Source organism: Pinus tabuliformis, chromosome 2_1 (genome assembly GCF_031772625.1).
Source record: "Pinus tabuliformis cultivar Carrire ecotype Pingquan chromosome 2_1, CPIR1, whole genome shotgun sequence".
NCBI classification, from domain to species: domain Eukaryota; kingdom Viridiplantae; phylum Streptophyta; class Pinopsida; order Pinales; family Pinaceae; genus Pinus; species Pinus tabuliformis.
In genome coordinates this window covers 230079929-230093695 of record NC_142299.1, presented here as the reverse complement: position 1 = coordinate 230093695, position 13767 = coordinate 230079929, and the positions used below count along the sequence as shown (strand labels likewise).

At 36.7% G+C, this 13767-nt stretch overlaps 1 protein-coding gene across 1 annotated transcript in view; it reads left to right on the top strand.

Moving 5' to 3' along the window:
• The first annotated feature begins 1029 nt into the window (after positions 1 to 1029).
• Positions 1030 to 13767, top strand: part of LOC149199567 (OVARIAN TUMOR DOMAIN-containing deubiquitinating enzyme 12-like) — a 223619-nt gene continuing 210881 nt past the window's right edge. Inside the window, exons 1-2 of the mRNA XM_089402487.1 lie at positions 1030 to 1212; positions 7546 to 8089. Coding sequence (XP_089258613.1) covers positions 7925 to 8089 — 165 coding nt within the window. The 5' untranslated portion in view covers positions 1030 to 1212; positions 7546 to 7924. The remainder of the gene's footprint in view (positions 1213 to 7545; positions 8090 to 13767) is intronic.

The window sequence follows — 13767 nt, the reverse complement described above, 5'->3', positions numbered from 1 at the left end:
CAATATGCAACAAGTTAAAATTTAATCTAATCCAACCATTATATTCATTAAAAAAAAATACACCTATAATCTAGGATCTTTATATTCATAAAAAAAAATACACCTTTAATCTAGAATCTACACATATGTTGTTGTTTATTTTAAAACATTCTCCTACCATCATCTACAATATTATAATATGTATAAACTATAAAAGTTTAAATGATGCTTGAGTAAAGTTAAATAAATGATGCTTTAGTAAAGTTAAATTCTTTTTAAAATTTGTTAAAGTATTTTAATATATTTTTTTCATTATAAAAAACTACAAACCCCACACTACATAAACTCCACGCCTCAACATAGAGTAAACCATTATTTTGCACTTGCTCAGGTCTCTTTCATAGTTTACCCAATCTAGGTTGAATTGACTATATCTTGCAGAGGGCTTATAACATAATTTGTCCCAATCTAAGTTGACAATTCACTATTTATCTTTTTAAGGGCTTATACCATAGTGTGTCCTATTAGGTTGAATTGACAATTCACAATATCTTGCCAAGGGCTTATCCTAAGATAGATTGAATTGACAATTATATAGAGCCCACATTGAAAAACATAATTTGTTCCAATCTAAGTTGACAATTTACTATTTATCTTTTTAAGGGCTTATATCATAGTGTGTCCCCATTAGGTTGAATTGACAATTCACAATATCTTGCCAAGGGCTTATCCTAAGATAGATTCAATTGACAATTATATATAGCCCACATTGAAAAAGGTGCCCAAGATAAAGATAATTTACATTCCTAAGAAAAAGAAAAATAATTTCTTTCTTTCTACATAGGAAAAGGTCGCCATCCGTGGAAGGCAAGTTTGAGTACAACTAACAACTACCTCGATGACGCCGTCGAACACCGCCGTCATCGCTTCGCTGCGAAGATGAAAAAATCTAACGAATCCCGTTGACTATACAGATGGCAAAATATCACTGGTCATTCAACATATCCTACGTGGCATTCGAGACGGCAGCGCCTTTCCATGTCTGATATTCGTGACTTGAAGTAATTTTACGCAACTCGTCCTCTCTGCACCGACTTTCCCTATATCGCTCAGGCGTATTGGTATTCACAAGCTTCTTCATTTCATATAAATTCAATCGAAAACTTGACACCTTTGCTGTAAATTCATGGTGCAGAAGGCAGACCTATGGAATTATTTACTCTTTGTTGAATGGTAAGTGTGGCTCCTTTGCATTGACAATGTATTCTGAACAGAAGGGGTTTTCTTAATTAGCTTTCCATGCTTTTGAAAATCTGGGGGAAAATAGCCCACGGGAAAAAAATTATTTTGAGTTTTGAAAATCTGGTTGAAAATAGCCCCATGGAATTAGCAAAGGTTTTTGCCCTTCTGATCGCCAACAAGACTGAACTGTTCAAACTAATTTCTAATTTCTATGTACCTGATTAACATTTGATTAAGAGTCATCTCTTTGGGTTGTGGACCGTGGGTTTTGTGATAGACTCTTGGGATTTTATGACAGTTATTCCAGGTTTAATTCTCAGCACTTTTCTATATGGAGTCTGGACTTGATTTGAGAATCTCCGAAGCGAAACGTTTCAGGAGTTTCAATCCCGTTTCAGACAAAAAATTGGGTGGTTTATGGCATAAGAGTTGGATCATTTGCTAGTCTAGGGTGGATGTTATGCAAAGAAATTTATTTGGATTTTGGAGTTTCGATCTTATTCCAGCTGAAAATTGGATGGTTTCTGACAAAAAAGTTGGATCATACACTAGTCTACAGGGGTGGATGGTATACAATGGAACCAATTTGAAATTGGAGTGTGGATCCTCGTCCAACCAAAAATGATTTCGTAGAAAGTGTTGGATCATTCATTAGTCTACAGGGTGGATGGTATAGAATGGGAATAATTTGGATATTGGAGCTTGATCCTGCTTCAGCCAAAAATTGGGTAGTTTCTGACATAAGAATTGGATCATTCACTAGTCTACAGAGTAAATGACATACAATGGAAACATTTTGGATACTGGAGGGCTTAAGTTGCAATTTAGAAATTATATTATTTTCAAAATTGTTACAGATTAGGAAACTCAGATAAATTGCTATTAAGAGAAACTGGATCCATCATTATCCGTTCAAAAGAATGTAACCTGGTGTTAAAATTGTAATGCTATCCTCTTGACCAATTAGAAGACCCAGAAGCCAATCAAGAGCCAAGAAAATTGAAATCAATACAAAACTAAATAGGTTTGCGATCCATGATCTTAACAGCTTTATAGGCATATTAAATGCTAGTGTTGGCCACACAAGGGTCTTATAGTTCTAAGAGGTTTGAATGTCATCGTGTCACCATTATGCACCATTAACTGGTAGAAGTTGTTGTATGCTTTAGTTCTCCTGTTTTAGTTTGCATTTAGTTTCCTGTCCTATGCCCTTTGCCATTCCCACTATTTAGGTGGGGTTCTAAAATTGGCCCAGAGTTAGGGTGCTTGTCATTCTGAAACCATCACTATTTCCATTGACAATGAAAAACGTGAGGAAGCTTATCCCAAAAGTTTATCATACGGTATTCTTCTGAAGCTGAATCTGATCCTCCAGTTCAAATTTTTGTTAATGAATATATTATATAATAATTCTTGTTCCGATTCCTGAATAGAGTCAACATGCTTTAGCGGTATTTTGTGGGTAAAATTCTGTCTGACAACATCATTAGGGCTCGGGATAGAAAGTCTTGGGATTCTTATGGCTACCATGTCAAAATTCATCCTTAACATTAAGAAAGGAATTTTTGTATTTACTTTTAAGGACGTTATGCAGTGTGGGGCATGTGTATGCTGCAATTCGCTTGTCTTGTTTTTTCATTTGATAAAGAAATTCACAGTAGACTGTGATGCACTGTGGCACGTGTGTATTCTGCAATACACTTGTCTTGTTTTCTCACTTGATAAAGAAATTTACAATAGCGAAATCTGCTGAATCCCATTGCCTTGTTTGGTTGGAGTTACTCTGTCTACTACTCTAGATTTTGGTGCTTTTTGGAAAGGTTAGCCTATAGAACAGCAAAGTTCATTTACCATGAGCCTAAAAAGCTGTTTTAGTCAAGGCAAATTGAAAAATCTGTGTGCAAGTTAACCTGTCAAATGACTTCAAAGAACTTATTGATAGGTGTGGGATAAAATATCCATCATTGAGTGCATTACATTAACATCCCAAGTGCATGCTTCTGCTGTCAAAGAATTGCTTATCATATGAAGGGCTATCCCCATATGGTCAAAAGCTTGTTGACCCAGCCCAATCATTTGATAGCAAAGAAACTTAGGCTCCCTTGATCCTTAAATTGGATAGGGGGACCTTGCTGACAAAGAAAGTATATGATTTGAATATGCCCCCATGGACCAAGTCATAGGCTGTTTTTCAACCCTAGATTAGCTTAGGAAAGCCCAAAAGGAACATACAAGTCCTAGGCTGTTTTTCAACTTTCAACCCTAGATTAGCTTAGGAAAGCCCAAAAGGAACATACAAGTTGATAAAGTTTCACCAAAGGCTGTGGCCTTTAATTCATGGATTGCAATCTTGTCCAAATGCTACTAGGCAACCCTAGATCACTTTTGCTTCTCTTTAATTAACATGGAGTCGTGCAAAGAAAAGAAGGTTAAGGGCCACCCAAGAAACCTAGGACTTTGCTATGTGCATGAATTTGTACCATGCATGCAAATTTTGACCTTTAATTTGTTTGGAATTTTGGAAGAGGTAGACATGTGTTAAAATTGGCAACTAGGGCCAAACTCCATGTGGATCACCTTATTTATGGCTTTTGATATTTTTCCTAGATTCCTCTCATCGAGAGGTGTAGGATTGATCTAAAGATCATCTGATTCCGATAAGTATTTATGGAGATATGAATTTATGGACAAATTGTCAAGGTCGGCCAGCAAACTTATGTAGGCTCAGAAGCCCAATAGTCATGTCTATTCAACCTTAACGTTTGCATATAAATACAAGGAGCATTCTCCTCATTTGGACAATTCAATTCACTCACCTTCTCTCTCTCTCTCTTACGCATAAAAGGAGCCTCTCTCTCTCTCACATGTGTGGCTGAAAGGAAGACGTCCTAGGGCAAGGAAGACGCAGAAAGAAGGACGCTAAGGCAGCAGGTCACCTCTTTGACCAACGTTGAGCAAGCGTTGACCTTCCAGAAGTGCGGATTGGGTATGGTTGCCTCTCCTAGGCAGGCCGCAATTTTTGGCGCGAAAATCAAGGTGATCTGACCTCTGGTTTGACCGGTGTTGACTGCCCTAATTTAGGGCAGCAAGTTGACTTCAGAAATCTGCAAATTTACTGAACTTTTCGGGCTGTTCAAGGGCTGTTTCTTCAAGCTGTTCGAGGACAAGTTGATTGGAAATTGACCAAGTATTTTAGAGGTCAATTTCAGCTAGTTTGACCAAGTTTGACTTTGCTGATCTAGGGTTTGCTGCTGCTGATATAAAATTACAGAATTCAGATTTTGTACTATTTCTCTCTGCTGAACTATTGAAGATAAAAGAAGATTTGATCAAATGGTTTCCCCGCATTGGGGTTTGTCCCTGGCTAGCCGCCACATCTTGTGTCTCTTGTCTTGGCTTATTTTCTGTTGATCATTTAATGTTCTATGTACACTTTACTTTATGCATATGTGATAATCTGTGGCTAATAAGAAGAAAAATAAGTAAACTGCTCTAAGCATAGAACATACCATAATTTAACAACATGACAGACACAGGTGATGGTGGTAGCAGCGGAGTAGGGAATGCCCTCTCTCCAAATGAATGTTTTCTCATGGAATGTTAGGAGTCTCTTTGAACCTTGTGGAAAGGGCACAATTCAATAATCTTTATGGTTTGTTCAAACTTTCAAAGTTTAGATTTAGTTTGCATGCAAATAGTTAAGATTCTAGATTTTTCCTAAAGGCCTTGCTCAATTTTATATAGCTTGGTTTTGGTGTTTTTCCAATGCTGCATGAGGAATGAAAAGGTAGCATGGCAATGATTTTATCACCCAAGATTGCTACTTGTGTTTTTGTGTGGGGTGTAGATTTGACAAACTAGTGTGGATATTGTTGAACAACGATGACCATAATCTGAGGTTGGGAAATATCTAGAGGCCAATTAGTTAGTTTGTGTAGACCTCAACATGATAGTCTTAGTAAGACAAAGAGCGTCTCCCTCATTGGTGGTGCCCCGGGGAAAGGGATGTGCACAAAAGAATGACTCCTATGACCTTTGGTTTTACTTGATTGAATTTTAGGAAAGGAAAGGAAAGGTTTATTTGACAGTTCTCTTGGGAAAAAGGATTTTGTTAATGTTGATGCCTTGAGTTTCTTGATTCTTCTTGTTCTTTTATCCACATGGAAACTTCTTTTGGGATCATGAGTGTTTACACATGTTCTCTTATTAGCTCACTTGATTTGTTTCAATTATGGCTAATATTCTAGTGAATATGTGAGCAACTCTAGTTTCTATTTTATGGTGACTAGTAGGTTTGTGATTCCATTGACTTTAAATTTGACATGTCCTTTAGCCTCAGGAGAGCCATTTCTCAAGTTAATTATTGAATACCTATGATTTTTCTTAAAGTACTTGTACCTTCTGCATCTTTTGTGTGAACACCTTCTTCACTCTTGCAGCCCATTGCATATGTGCACTTCTATAGAAAGGGAAGTTCATGAGGTGATTAATTCTTTACTTACATTTTTTAATGGTTAGTATGGTTGGGGATTTCCTTTGACACATGGTCCCTATGAAAGGAAACTAAATTGTTCATGGAGATTGCCAAGATAGGTTGGAGGTGCTAGGAGCAACATGGAGAGTGCCAAGCACTGGTTCAGTAGAAAGATTGAGTAGGAAGATAATGAAAGATTGACGATTTTAAAGACTTATTATGTAGACGAGTGAATTAAATAAGAAATGGAAAATGTGAGATGTTTCATATTGATGATGATTTGTGGTTAGCATCATGGGATGAGATCAATTGACTTTCCAAGGATTAGATATTTTTCAAAGAACAAGTTTCACAATAGTTTGAAGTTTAGAAGGAAAAAACAAGGAGGAAATGGCTTGGAGAGAGAAGAATGACAAATGAGGAAGAATTTTAATGCCAATGAGCAAATTGGGAAAGTCATAGGAGTTCAGGGATGTAGGGCAGAAGTTTAAGGAAGCATAAAGGGAAAATAAAGTGACAGTATCAACTTTAGGAACGTCAGATGAAGCAAGAGGAGTGTAGGAAACTTCTTGGTGAGAGCCTAGAGAAAGGAGTAGTGGGCTAAGTGGTAGAAAGATTAGCTCAAGAAGATAGTGTCAATATTTTTGTCTAGTTGTAGAGTACCTCCTAGGGATCAGTGATGCTGACTCAGAAATTGCTCTTGACATTAGATTTAGCCTTTGCAACAACAATATTGGCAATGATACTCAAGGAAAAGCAGAGCTACACGCTATCATCTAGATATATGAGATTAATCCGGAGATCCCATTTTTCATGTTTTGTTGAGCTTATAGACTTGTTAGGCTCAAGGATTTCCTTTGACTATTATCTCTAGCTAGAAAACAATTCCCTTTTGATGTAAAGGGAGCCCTTCAAAATACAAAATATTATCACAACGTTTACATTCACACATTATTTAGATGATTGGCTCTTGAGCATTTGTTTTCCATGCTACTTCTACCATTAATGCTTTGCCATTTTAGCGATGTTCATATTTTGCACGACTCTAGTGATCAATCCTTGGACATGGAATAACTTATGGTGTAGATGTGTCCATAAGTCACTGGATAAAATTTATATGAAGTTTAGGCATGTTTTAGCTTTGTTCATGTCCTTTGATGGTTGGAAGTTGGAATTCAGTATATATGTCGTGATCTCTTGCTCTATTTGTGTTTTGTGCTTTCAAAGAACCCACAAATTCTTTTTTTGCTGCCAGAAAGACTTTGTAGAATACTAATGGAGGTTGGACACCATAACGATGGGACTTTCATAACACTAAATTCAAATTATGGATTTGCCAATTTTTGTAATTTTAGTGGTCACAACTTAAGATGATCATACAGATCCAAGTATATTGAAATCAGTTGATCTCATCTTGTTCTGAACAGAGAGAGGTCTTATTATCAACCTTACTTTCCTACAGATATGGGTTGGATGACTACTTGAAATTATATGAGTTTGTTTAGAAGAAAGAGCATAAAAGAAACTTTTACTTCCTTCCGTTTAATTTGTATGGAAGAAAAATGACATTAATATTTCTTATCCATTTGAGCCTTTGTAACTTCATCTCTGATCCAGGCTCATCAACCTAAGGAACTGTCTGAGGTCTTCAGGGTGGATGAAGCTTCTCTTTACCTAGGATCTTGGATTTTTTTTGTATCTTCTGTTGTGTTTTGCTTAAATATTATTTCTCTGATTTAAGTTACACATTTTCACAAATGTAGTCATTTTATTTCTTTTTCATCTAGTTTTCATATTACTTCCGATGTTCTGAGATTGACAATTTTGTTGTCTAATGTTCATCATTGCAGAAGAGATGGTTTGGAAAACTTCTAGGAGCTGAATATTGGAACTTACAACAATCTCATTCATTTCTTGGGTGTCTCCTGATCCTTAATTCTAGCCTAAGGAGCGTGAACAAAGTTCCAAGGCAGTATTGGCTTGTATACCAAAATTCCATATAATATCATTTCTGTCATTATGAAATTATACAAACAATTTAGTGGGTCATTTATGTAGGGGAATGCTCTGGTGTCACCTTTGATTGGTCCAGAGGAGAGGAAAATATTTTGTCACCATTAATCGGAGATTATCTACTGGTTTATTGTCATAGAGACATAAGCGACTTCTTTGGTACCTTATTTTCTTGGCCCACATAAGGAGACATTTTTCTGTCATAACTTGGGGAATATGGAGAAAAATCCAGAAGATCTTCGACAAAACTCTAGCTCAAGTTCCATGAGCAGTCAACATGATGTTGCAGATGACAGGATGATAGCCGAAGTGCTATCTGAAGAATACGCAAATTCAAATGCTGCTGTTGGTAGGCGCCTACAACATCTAAATTCAATGCCGGTAAGATTTTCATTGTAATATTGTGACTTTTTTTGATAAATGCATCATATATTACTTAATGGAACAATGAGTTACATCAATCTAACAACAGGATGACAAGGCAATTCCCTTCTTAAGAAAGACAGAAATGCTAATATTTGAGCCTATGCCCCAGTAGGTAAGGATTCAACATCTTTACTAAAGAAACATAATTTGAACTCTGGAAGGAAAGATAATTCCGGCTTAAAAACCCTCAATTCTTGTAATCTGAGGTGTTGGTTCCTCATAAAAGGTAGCTCTACATGGATTTCCTTAGAAATCTGATCGCAGACAGCTGTGCCATAAAAAAATTACAGCTATCCCTAATCATCCAATTTTTGCCAACAAGAGGGTCTTTCCAAAAAAGCTGGCAGTGAGAAAAAGAAAAATTCAGGTTGAAACCATTGCCAAAAAGGTCCTGGCAGATGGGATGACACTCTTTTTACTTTTCTAAACGTAAACGATGTCACTTATTTTCAGCTTTCTTGTCTTTTACTCGTAGAAATATAAACATTACATCATCCATTTTTGAAAAGTTGAATCTTCACCCGCACCAAATCATGGAGACAGGGGAATAAACATAAAATTGAGTATTTGTGCTCATACCATTCTTGATATGTTCATTGCAATTGATTTCTAAAGATCTTAGAGACAGAGAGGTTTAATCCAGAAATTTGTCTAGGTATGGGCACATATATTTGGTTGTTGTATTAGAAGTGTAAGTCATACATATTATTAGTGTGGGATGTACATTGCAGTTGTAAACTTTGGTGCACATTGAAGCAGCGATTTGGTGCTATGTTGTGGTTCCACTTATATTTTAGTGGCATCGATCTGGTGTTGTGACTTAGTCTCACTATTCTCAAGTTTGGTCATGCTAACCCTAACGTGCTACGTGGGCACATGCTTTTTGTTGCAAACTAACACGACATAGCTTGGCATGGATGCGCTGACTTGAACTGAAAACTCAACTAAGGATTTTGCTTGAAAGCCCCACAGTCATAACAATCGTCATTTCTTTTTCTTTCTTCATCTTGCTAAACTTTGTACACTAATGTGATTTTATTTATGAACAGAGGGGAAAAAACACTTCATATTCCCTTGCCTATGTTATTTATACCTCGTCTCTCCAAGGTGTGGAGAGGTTCAGCTGGTCATAGTTGATTGTTGTGGATTGATAGTTGCATTGTAAGCTTCATATTGTTCATTTTATTTTGTATTGTTCATCATATTGTAAAGTTTATTTCATTTTAATGAAATTTTGGAGATAAGTACTGCCCACACTCATGCTTCTGAAAACTCAACCAAGAATTATTCGTGAAAACCCCACAGTCATAACAATCATCATCTCTCTCTTTTTCTTCATCTTGCCAAACTTGTACACCAATGTGATTTTATTTATGAATAGAAGGGAAAAGAAACACTTCATATTCCCTTGCCTATGTTATTTATACCTTGTCTCTCCAAGGTGTGGAGCGGTTCATCTGGTCATAGTTGATTGTAGTGGATTGCTAGTTGCATTGTAAACTTCACATTGTTCATTTTATTTTGCATTGTTCATCATATTGTAAACTTTATTTCATTTTAATGAAATTTTGGAGATTCGTACTGCTCACACTATCATTCTTATGTATATGAATGATTCAGTAATTTATTTGTATTAATTATTTTGTAATTTATTTCTATGAATGATGCCCATACTATCATGGTTATGTATTTGAATGATTTTGTAATTATCTATTCTATCAGGTTTTCTTAACTTGTGCCATAATCTAGCAATTGTGTATGTAAATTGAGCTTGTTAGTAAATTGGGTCTAGCTCTAGTGGTTGCATGATGCTTATACTCCCCACTCATGTTCTATTATTGTAAGTGATATGACAAAGCTTTTTGAGCTTTTACAGAATCTGGTTTACCATGGGTACCATCCTTGGAATGAGGGGAAATGCCTAGTCGGTTTCCTCGAGAAATGCATTATGTGGAAAAAAAGGAAAAAAAGAAAAAGAAAAAAAGAATTGAACTCGTTAGAGTGGTTGTTGTGATTGCTATCATTCTGCTGTTGACCATCTTGATCAAGTTGGTATGAGAGCATCATTTCACATGAAGTTGGTGGCATTTATACACAATTTATGGTAAAGACTCATTCTCAAACAAAAAAAATCTTAACAAATTGCTTGTCAATATTCTTAACGTGTTGAGCATCTATCAATGATCAAGACGGGGGATGCCTTGTATCACTTTATAGCATGTGACCACTCGAACTGATTTAAGGACCATGTTGACTTTTGCTATTCAACTAGCTCTTTGTAGAGGCACCTTGACCCACAAGGGACAAACATGTCACTTGTTGAAGGACTTGAACCTTGGCGGGGGCAATAACAACACCCTGTTTTACCAACTTGACAAGCTCCCCATGAAAATTGTAAAGACTCACTCTCATATGAAGAAAGAAATGGAGGAAGAATGCAAAATAACATTGAACTACTCAAGGCGGGAGTTGCTAGTCTTCATAGAAGGTTAGGTCTATGGATGGACAATTGACCAACATTGCCAATATGCTATAGACATTAACAATCTTTGTTCCAACATTGTAGGTTGCTATCCTCTAGCAGCCCTTTAGAGGTAACCCAAATCTTAAATAGAGTGATAGTGCAAGAGGTTCATTGTCAAATTTAGGTTCCTCTATCCAAGTGGAAACCAAGGCGGATATTTCACCCTATGTGGATCATATGGATACCATGTGACTTCATTATTAGTTGATGCCACTCAATTCCTATTATGAAGTAGAACACTACTTAGATGAAGACAAGATTGCCTTTGCAAAGTTGTCTATGCACAAAAAAGCTTTGCCATGGTGGGAGAATTTATGTGAGCACATGCACACTTTTTATTTCACTTAGGCCAAGACATGGTACAATTTTAAAGTCTATATTAAAGACGAATTCTATCCCATCAACTATGGGAAGGAACTATTGCCTCAAAATGTGTTAGGCCTTGTGAGGGGACTCACAAGTGAGGGCCAAACCCTACGGCAACAATGAGGAAGGATTGCCACCGTCACCTCAACAATCTTCTCTTGTTGTTTAGTGGAATTTCACGACAAGGGAGCCTTCCATGTATTCATGTTATGTATCTAGATAAAAGATAACACACAAACGTAAGGAAAAATAGATCAACTAGATAATTAGCCACTTCGAGGGGGCAACCTCCCTTTACATCACATGAATGAACAATTCATGGTTGATTCAAATGACAAAACCTCCTTGGTATATATAGGAATAATAATGTAAGGGCACAATAACAACAATAGTGGGCTTCTATAGGGCACAACAATAACAATATGGGGGCTAAACTAGTATTATAAGGACCTAACATGTTCCTCTCCTTCAAAAAGTGTTGTCCTCGGTGCTTGAGTAGTTTTGAATGCTTCTGTATAAAATAGTCATCTTGCCATGTGGAATCTTTAGCAGGTAAGTTCTTCCAATTTGTATGCCATAGTACCAATCTTTTGCAACACCTTGTAAGGGCCATAGTACTTGGGTGATAATTTATTATATTTCTTAGCTTGCTTGAGGGGCATTTGTTTGTATGGTTGTAGCCATAAAAATACCCAATGGCCCACGTCAAAACTTTTTTTACTGCGATGTTGATCTGTCTGTTGCTTCATTCGATTCTGTTCTAGAGCCAAGTTATCCTTGTTGGAGAACTTGTTTTTGATGCTCGATGTGATCTTCCACTGCTTTAACTTTAGAATTTTCTCTTAAATTTGATGTGATGGATGGTGGATGATATCCATAAAGCACCATAAATGGGGTCATTTTTGTTGGAAGGAAGTGTTATACTACCATTTTTCTAGAGGTAACCACTTGACCCATTGCGTTTGTTTGTCGGATACAAAGCAACAAAGATATCCCTTCCAAACATTTGTTCACTATTTCAGTTTGCCCATTAAATTGAGGATGATAAGATGAGCTATGAGCTAATTGAGTGCCAAGACAAGCAGATAATCTTGTCCAAATTTTTTTGGAGAAAGTGAGATCTCTGTCACTTACTATAAACTTTTGGTTTCCATGTAGCTTTTGAATTGTCTCCACAAATGTAGTAGCGATTATACTGGCTTTGAAAGGATGAGATAGTGCACAACTACGCTCTTTCCTTCAGACTTGGGTAGACCTGTGATAAAATCCATTAAGGCCTCCTCTCAAAGCGGACTTGGAATGGCTAATGGTTGTAAAAGACCTGGGGTCTTAATTGTCTCAACTTTATTTTGTTCGAAAACCAAGCATTCTGCCACAAACTTTTGAATATTTGATTTAAGGCCATCCTAGAAACATTCATTCTTGACCCTGTGGCAGGTTTTTAAAAATCATGATTGCCCTCCTATAGGAGAGATGTGCAATTTCAAAAGAATCTTTTGTTTGAGTTGACAGTTCTTACATAGATATACATGATCTTTGTACCACAATGAATATTTTTTTTTCCAAATAAATGTATCAAATGAACTTGGATCTTGTTGCCACTTTTGAATGAGTGTCCACACTTCTTTTGTCATTATTCCATTCCTCCCTTGCTTCAGTTATTCAATCAGGTTGGATAATAGAAATGGCATAGAGCAATGCCTCCACATCCTCATCCCTTCTTGAGAGTGCATCTGCAACAACATTTTGCTTCCAGTTTCTGTAGATTATTTCAAAGTCATAACCCAACATCTTTGTGACCAGTTTTTATTGCTCTTCTAAAGATAATATTTGTTCCAAGAAGTATTTAGACTATCATGATCTGTTTTTACCTCGAACTGTTTTCCCATTAGGTAATGACACCATTGCTTCAGGGCATGTAGTATTGCCAACATTTCCTTCTCATAAATAGGTTTGTTTAAATATTTTCCCTTGATTGGATGGCTTTCAAAAGCAATGGTGTGAAAATTTCACTAATGAAATCCTTTTGTAGCAACTGGAAATTATTATTCTAATTGTTAATTAATTTAACAATTTATCTGCTATAATAAATACCAAATAATTCACACTACAACTTTCACAAATAAAACTGCAAAAGAAAGTAGTGCTGGGAACTGAGAAAATTCTAGCACACACACAAAAATTAACACAGTTATTTTTGGACAAACGTCCCCGGAAAAACCCAACTTGAGAAAACCGGTGCAAGGCCCTTCGGACCTTTTGTGATCCGATCACGCTACCGCTCTGAGGGATTCGCTGCGCTGTGTGTCTTCCTTCTCCGCTTTCAGATAGCATTGTCAGTCATTGATGCGAGAATCTTGTTTACAATTTCTTGGTGGAACAAGAAAGAAAGGACTTGACTAACGACATTCATTCCCAATATGAGACAATCTCATGTACCCATCGAGGGATAATAAATCGTCCCCATGTTCTATACCCTCGAACCTCCAACTCACTTACCAGTAATGATACTAGGCTCTTATGCTCCTTGTGATCCAAATATAGTAGAGAGGACCTTTAGGTGCTCGACCATTAGGGAGAGGAGAGGTCCGGCCAACCTTGAGCCTTCGGCCAACCTTGATCCATCGGCCAGCCTTGATGGTGGGCGAGGGTTTTTATTATTATGCAACAATGAGAAATTCTGAGTACAATCTAGATACCGAAATTGACAATCCTATAGAGAAAAATACTGGCAAAAATCTAG